The following is a 7,474-nucleotide window of genomic DNA, read 5'->3' as shown; positions in this document are numbered from 1 at the left end:
GATATTATATTGATTCTTTGGACAACGATACAATATTTGATAATATCATTAAGTTTGTCATGATAAGATTTTGATTAAATTCAGGCACCTGTGATTGATGTGAGACAGTATTTTGCCCATGTAACACAATCAGTTACAGAAGAAGCTGCGACCCTTTTCTTTTCTGCTTTTGGCCATAAAAGAAAAAAACTAAACATAAATAGTTGTGAATAATTATAAGTAATTAAGTTTGCTTTAAATTTACTCCACTAACATACATAAAATACGGCTTAACAATTAAAGCAATTAATGATATACGAACAATCAAGGTTCAACAACTGCCCACTTGCCCAGGGCAAGTAAAAGGATATGCTGGGCAAGTAAATCTAGCAGCTCACTTGGCTGGTAGACTATTCAGATATTCAATTAATCATTTAAGTTGTTTTTCAGGCAAAAATGACAGGAAATGCTGTTTTCAGCCTCTAAAATATGGAGATGTCCCGCTTGTCTCTGTGTATTATCATATTAAACTGAATATCTTTGGGTTTAGATAAAACAAGACATTTAACAACATCAGATTGAAAAACTTTTCAGTATTTTCTGAGATGATATAGATCTTGCAGCCCTATAAAAACATGATAATTAACTTTGGCTTTTATTGTTATTTGACAAACAATTTTAAATTTAAAAAAATGTGTGCAGGGTTAAATAAAAATTGACTTTTAGGCAAGCAGAAGTGTTTTGGGAATTTCAAAATGAAGGCGCTCCTTAAAGATGATGATATGAGTAAATGTTTGATATTGTATCGTTTATCACTGAATCGATATATTGATCCAGATCGATGGATCGGTACACCCCTAATGTTCACCCTCTTGAACAAAGTAATGAGACTAACAATCCCTTGTTACATCACTGCAGTATATTGAGTGGTCTAGTTTTGAGGTTGTTTGGGTTGGTGATTATGGTTTTTGAGCACCAGTGTAAAGCACCACACACCAGCAACCACTGAAAGAACAGACGACGACGAGAGTAAAAGTTAGTCGGTACTTCTGGATTGTGTAAAAAAAAAAAAAAAATCAAAGCAGTGACGGTAATCATGAATCATCACAGTTGTTGACAACTAATCAGTGCAGCTATTCCAACACAATGGAAACAAAAACGACATGAAAACATACGGGTTAGTCCTTCCTCTGCTTCACATCTGGAAGCAGCTCTGCTACAGTAGCTGGACAGCATCACCAAATATAGTGATCGAAACGATAAAGTCGTGACTGAACATAGAAAAATAAATGTTTGTACACGGCCACTTTGCCTGAAAGATAAAATGGCACTGTGAGCGATGAATAAAATTAATATTCAAGTAAAAATAAAACAAATAAAATGTTCAAAAACGAGTCTTGGCATCACCTCCACTGACGCTGATGGAAACTCACAGGTGAAACACACAAACTGACGAAAAGTACTGTACTGGCAGCTTCTCACGTTACAGTTTATATACAAGTTAGAGAACGGAAAGTAAACTCCACCAGAAAGAAGAAACTGTTGTCTTTTTTTTTTTTTTTTTTTGTAATGCGTTCTATACACTCGGCTCACCCTTGTTTAACAGCATCCCCACCGACACAGAGCATAGTAAATACACAACTCCAGGTTGCTTTTGTTCCCTCGTAAAACATCTTGTGATTTGGACATCGACGGTTGAACATTCAGTCGTGTCCTAATGCACTTGTTGATGTTTGTTTGTCCTTTGCTTTTTGTTTTTGATAAGGTAAGATGGATGTTTTTAAAAGGAGGGAAGGGTTGGTCTGCTGGTCTACAGTGCAAATAAAGGGGCAGGAGTGTCTGTGCAGCATTTATCGTAAGAGTGCTGCTCTGCCTCGTCTATTCAGTAATACTTCACTGTCTAGATCTACTGCATATTACTGAGAATACTGGAAATATCGGCTGCACGTACACAAATTAACACTAAATCTAGACCTACGTAGCATTCTTTAAACTGTCCTGATTGTATGTAATTTCTCGTGAGGCAAAATGTGACGGTAAAGTTTGAAAAGTGCTACCAAGTAGCAAAAAAGGCCTTAATCTCCTCCCGTTCGTCCACAGTGTAAACTAACAGACCCACGGTCTTCCAAAGCTTCAGCACCTTCCTTCTTTGTGCGAAGATTTTTTTCTTTTTTCTTTTCTTTTTTTTCGTTTTTTTTGTTTTGGAGCACAACAAAACCGTGCAAGCACAAGCCCCCCAAAAAGAAAAACCATTTCGTAAATTCACCATGGCACTTCATTCAAAATGGGAGCTCTATGAACTGCAATCTCTGGACTGCATACGTCTGTACATGTTCACGGTTTTTGTTTTTTTTACCTCTGGTTCAAAACTGCAGTGCTGTTTTGGGTGTGGTTTTTTTTCCTTCTTTTTTCTTAGTCAGCGTAGTGCATGATGGACTCGACGTAGTTTCCTGGGAAGAGTCCGGTGACGCCGTTACAGACGCCTTCGAACCAGCCATCATCGTTTTTCTTGATTATGTAGATGATAGCTCCCTCCATGAAGGACAGCTCGTCCTCCTTGTCCTTGGTGTAGTCATAGATGGCCACAACTGGAAAAATAACAAAAAAGTTATGATTACAAAAAAAATGCAGATGAATGTTTCACTCTCCAAACCAAATTCCACATCTGAAATCAGTCACTTTACCTTGCAGAACTCAAGAGTTGCTGGTCCACCACTGCCTCTATCTGTTAGTTTGTTTGTGTTATTGTGTTACATCAGTGAATTCAAACTAACCCTTTAAAACACCAAAGACACACAATAATGCAAATAAACACTAAAGTTTGCGGCAGCAGTAGTCCAGCAACTCCTGTGTTCTACGAGGTGAAATTACTGATTTGGTTGGTTTGTAGAATGATATTATGGCTTATATAACGACGGTTTCTCATCAGAAGACTGTCTGACATTGAAGTAGAGCAGTGAAAATATTCTAAATATAGCTTACAATTTATGCTATTTATGTTTTTTAGGTGTACCTTTTTCAAGGAGCTAAAATACGTTTTGTTGCTGACCACATTTACAGCAGCTCATTGCTTAGCTTCCGTGCTGTTACTCTTACAACCCTGCAACAAATAATCCGACTGTCCTTTTAAGTTGAGGAATAGTTGACTGTAAGGGATGAGAATTAAAAATGAGCCAGTTCCAAATTGTCCGATGCCTCTGAGCTTAGCAGTTGCTTGTACTGATACTGACACGTTCTCCTGACAGGTGTACATCACAAAACAGTGACATCAAACTCATGCAGACACATCAAGAAACAGTTCTGACAGAGGGTCCAGAGTGTGGCAACCGTGCTGGCTGTAATTATCATTTCAAGTATGGAAACACCAGCAATGTGCTGGAACATCTTTAAATTCCAGGGATGACATGTTCAACATTTTACATGAGTTCCACTGCTTCACCAAGCAGCACGTCCATTACACAGGAAAATATCCTACATTAACATTCATGCCTTGCAGGCAGGGCTATCAGGTTTTTTCCTTGACAAAGAAAACCTAAATGATAAATAAATGCTGTAGAAATCTTCTCTCATTTAATCCATTTTAGATGATGACAGACAGACTGTTGCTACAGCTAGCTCTCAGCTAGCTCAGCTAAAATCGATCAGGAATTCATAATGGAATTGATAAAGAATCAGACCGACAAGCGGAATCAATAATGGCACTGGTATCAATAAAATCTTTTTCAATTCCCATCCCCATTGACCACCACATGATTGTATTTCCTGTCACTGACCTTTCTCTAAGTAAGCCTTGGGGGCCCAGTGGGGGTCTCCGTCGGAGTATGGATCGCTGTAATGAACCACTGCGGCCTCCTCTTCCTCGTAGTCCACGGGTGGGGGAGGAGGAGGAGGAGAGGGCTCCTCAAACACACCAATGTCCTCCGGTGGAGGCGGAGGAGGCGGGGCGGGACTGTCCGTTACTGAACGAGGGCAGAAAGAGACAAATCAAATGAGGGGAAAAAAGCACGAGAGAGGGAGTGAACAGATAATGTGTTTGCTCTCCAGATCTGATCTGTCACTGCGCGCAAGTGTGTGGACACATTCCATTTCAAATTTCAAAACCTCTTTTATAATTTATTTCTTGTTTGGCTGGACTGGGTCAGAGTCCAGATAATCTGTAGCAATATTTGATTCTATAACCATTTTTGGCAACAACAAGTGTCACCGTGCAGAAGGACAATGAGACAGGAAGAAATAATTGCCACTGCAGGGGGGCGTGGATGACCATGGGAAAAATATGTTGTAAAAACTAGGTTGAATGAACATGATTTAATTTTAGAGAAAATAAACAAAAGTTTGCTGATGCTCTCATGATGACATTTATTTCACTAAAATTCACCATTGTTACTGATTCATTAAAAACATTGTGGACATTTTTTTGCCTTCTGCTGAGGTCATGGCAGAAAAATGCTGAGCGTTCCTGATCCAGGCCTACAGGAACCTGTAAGAACCTTGTTACTGTGAAAACCTTTGCAGACAGTAAATGCTTCAGTAGATGTGCAGTGACTTAAATGTTCACTAGAGGGCAGCTTAGGGTCCTTTTTACTCTTCAGTAAGGCAGTCATCCAACAGCATCTTCTACTACTCCTACTCCTACTACTACTACTACTACTCAAGTCTAACACTCATATTTCATTTATTCAGTTAATAAACATTTTTCATAGCAGCCGTATTGATAAGAAATAGGAGGGTAAACACAGACTCTGTCTGACCTGAATGGAACAAACACTTAATTAGTATCAGCAGGGTGTCTACATGTATCAGCAAATTAAATTCAAGACTTTAATGCCACTGTGATTTTTGGCCAATTTTGCAATAAAACTAAACATCAAATGTGAAAATACAGATATAATTGTCTGAGTAAATTGTTTGTTGTGTGTCAAAATTATGAACAAGGAAAACAACAGGCTATAAATGGCTAAGTTGAAGAACATTTGTCTGAATACTTTTATAAAAAAAAAACAACTTAAAGATAACAGAGAAAATTATTGAATTATTTATTTACAGAGCTTTTTGACATGAAACAAAAAAGACACGTGTTACAAACAATACAAATTAAGGCCCTGTTACATTTACTGCAGCAGAGCCTTTCTAGTGATGCACAATAACAACATGACTTTGTGTTTACACTACTTTCTTTCTTTAATTCAAATGTATTTCATGCAGTTTGCTGAGCTCTCAGAGACTGTGCGTTATTTTTAAAGCCTATATATTTTTACTTTGGCCTCCTCATAAGATGTTCAAAGATTTTTATCTTAGTTTTCTTGCTGAGACATTAGCAGTGGAATTTTACACATAGGCACTTGAAAAGTACACACCCTGAATGTTCTCTTGAGTCAGTCTTTGTGTGTGTATTTACAGTTACAGTCTTGGTGATTCTGTATCTGAAAAAGACCCATCATTTTTTATTTGCGTGTTCGCACAAGTACGAGGTGGCAAAATGGGTGGATCAGTGTGATTTTTAAAAGCTTGGCTCAGTCCTGCTGACACAGTCTTCTAGTCTCTTAACCACATTTGTGCTTGTGATACAGGCGTCCTCTTGGAACGAGTCTCCCTGCGGGCTAATACACACACAGGTTCAGTGATTATAGACAAACTGCACCTCTTATCTAACTAATTCATAAGCTGCTCTTGAATTAAACAAAGTGCAGTATTGCACCAGAGGACTGAATTTAATGCATCCTCTCCGATCTGCTTACGTTACCTTACCTACTCTGGTCTGACAAGTGACTTTAAATCTGTTGAGGCACTAAGAGCTGAAAATGCTTCACTAGATAACAATAGTTGTCTTGGGTTCATTAGTAGAATCCATTACCCCTTTACAGTCTGTGCAAACACAGCAAACATTGCATTTAGTCAGAGTTTAAGCAGGTCATGCACAAGGACAAGGATAACAAGGATATTTGACTGAATATCAACATTTCACTGTTATATATAACCAGGGTTTCTGCAGGTTTCCACAAGTTAAATTTAAGACTTTTAAAGACCCTTTTAAGACCATTATGAATGTAATTTAAGACCTACAGCCATACTAGCAAGCTGGAATTACTGCCCTGTAATTCAGTTCAGTTCTAATCAGTTCATCCTTGACTCCAAGTGGAAGTTTGTAGACATTGAGACTAGAGACAAGATTGGGACAGTCGGATGGATGGACAACCCAAAAATATTAATCCTCTGTCCAGGGCTGTCACTGGCACAGAGGCATATACACAGTAAGTCAATTGGTCTATTATTCAATAGTTAATATTAATTAACTCTTGATGAAATCTGACAATCCAAACCGTGTAATGTGAGACCTTGTCCTTTCCACACTTGAATTTGGAGCGTGAAGCTGGCTGGGTGGGCTCCCAGTGTGATCAAGACAAATTTTTCCCCAAAAACAAATTTAAGCAAGACTGAACTTCATGAAATGTTAACCCCATAATCCAATCAATTTTTAAGACCTGTCACAATTGTACTTAAGATATTTTAGGAGCTAAAATTCAGATTATTGTAGTTTCAACTTTTTAAGGACCCACAGAAGCCCTGTAAAAGTAAAGTGCAGTTTAGACAGGCAGAAAAAGTGAAACACTATTAAAAACATTTCTCTGGGTGCTCATTTGTAAGTGTTATACAGTGCTTATTTCTTGGCTCATTGTTAAGATTTTTCACTTGTTAAACAAATGTGTTCAGTGTTGTGACCTGTTTTTGACTGTGGTACTGTGGGACTTTTCTTTGTCTGTTCAGTCAGGGCAGCTATTGCTGATCATACTAACTACCCAGTTCTTCTCTAATTTACATACTAATCCCTGTTTCTGCTGCTGGAAACGGACTCGACTGAGAAAGACTTTAGAGAAACATGCTGTTTAAAAGAACAACGGTAAAAGGTTTAAAGTTTAAAAAGCATCATTCATTTTTTATCTGACTGTATGGCTGGTGTCCAGTGTGCTTCACTTCAGCGTGATGGCGGCCTGCGCTACATTTGACCAGACAACTACAGACAGCTGGATCGCTACGCAGCCGCATCTCTCCAGACAGGCGCGTGGTGAATCAGGGCATGGCATCAGGTCACATTTTCTCTCCTCAGTGGACAGAAAGCACAGGACGCACACTTTCAGCGATCCGTCACCATGGCAACAGACAGATGTCCGAGGGGTGTGGGCTCCCCATCAACCCAGAACACAGTGCGAGAAAAGGTGTGCCGACTGTAGCAAGCCGCGGAGGAGAGTGTGGAAGTGAGGCAGTGTGTGGACGATTCCAGAGCTTTGATAAGGGACGTGATGAAAGGGGTCTTTGTGTATGCAAGCTTACATTCAGCGACCGAAAATCTGATAAATAAACAGATTTGATGACATTTTGAGGTTTGTGGTAATGCACTGCAGGTATGTGCACAAGTGAATGTGCATATGTGAATATAAAATGAACATGAAGTGGACTGAGGGTCTTCACAGACATAATGTGGGTAATAGGGAAGGGC

At 39.0% G+C, this 7,474-nt stretch overlaps 1 protein-coding gene across 4 annotated transcripts in view; it reads right to left on the bottom strand.

Moving 5' to 3' along the window:
* Positions 1-1,062: 1,062 nt before the first annotated feature.
* Positions 1,063-7,474, bottom strand: part of LOC146318157 (abl interactor 1-like) — a 38,132-nt gene continuing 31,720 nt past the window's right edge. For all 4 annotated transcript variants that reach the window (XM_084731722.1, XM_084731724.1, XM_084731723.1 and 1 more), the window contains 2 exons: positions 3,753-3,938; positions 1,063-2,567 (listed from right to left, as the gene is read on the bottom strand). In XM_084731722.1, the coding sequence (XP_084587848.1) occupies positions 2,392-2,567; positions 3,753-3,938 (362 nt within the window). In that variant the 3' untranslated portion in view covers positions 1,063-2,391. The remainder of the gene's footprint in view (positions 2,568-3,752; positions 3,939-7,474) is intronic.

The sequence above is a fragment of the Lutjanus erythropterus genome, chromosome 12, assembly GCF_056507025.1.
Source record: "Lutjanus erythropterus isolate fLutEry1 chromosome 12, fLutEry1.hap2, whole genome shotgun sequence".
NCBI lineage: Eukaryota > Metazoa > Chordata > Actinopteri > Lutjaniformes > Lutjanidae > Lutjanus > Lutjanus erythropterus.
Note: the sequence above shows the minus strand (reverse complement) of the source record. Positions and strands in the feature narration are given on the sequence as shown.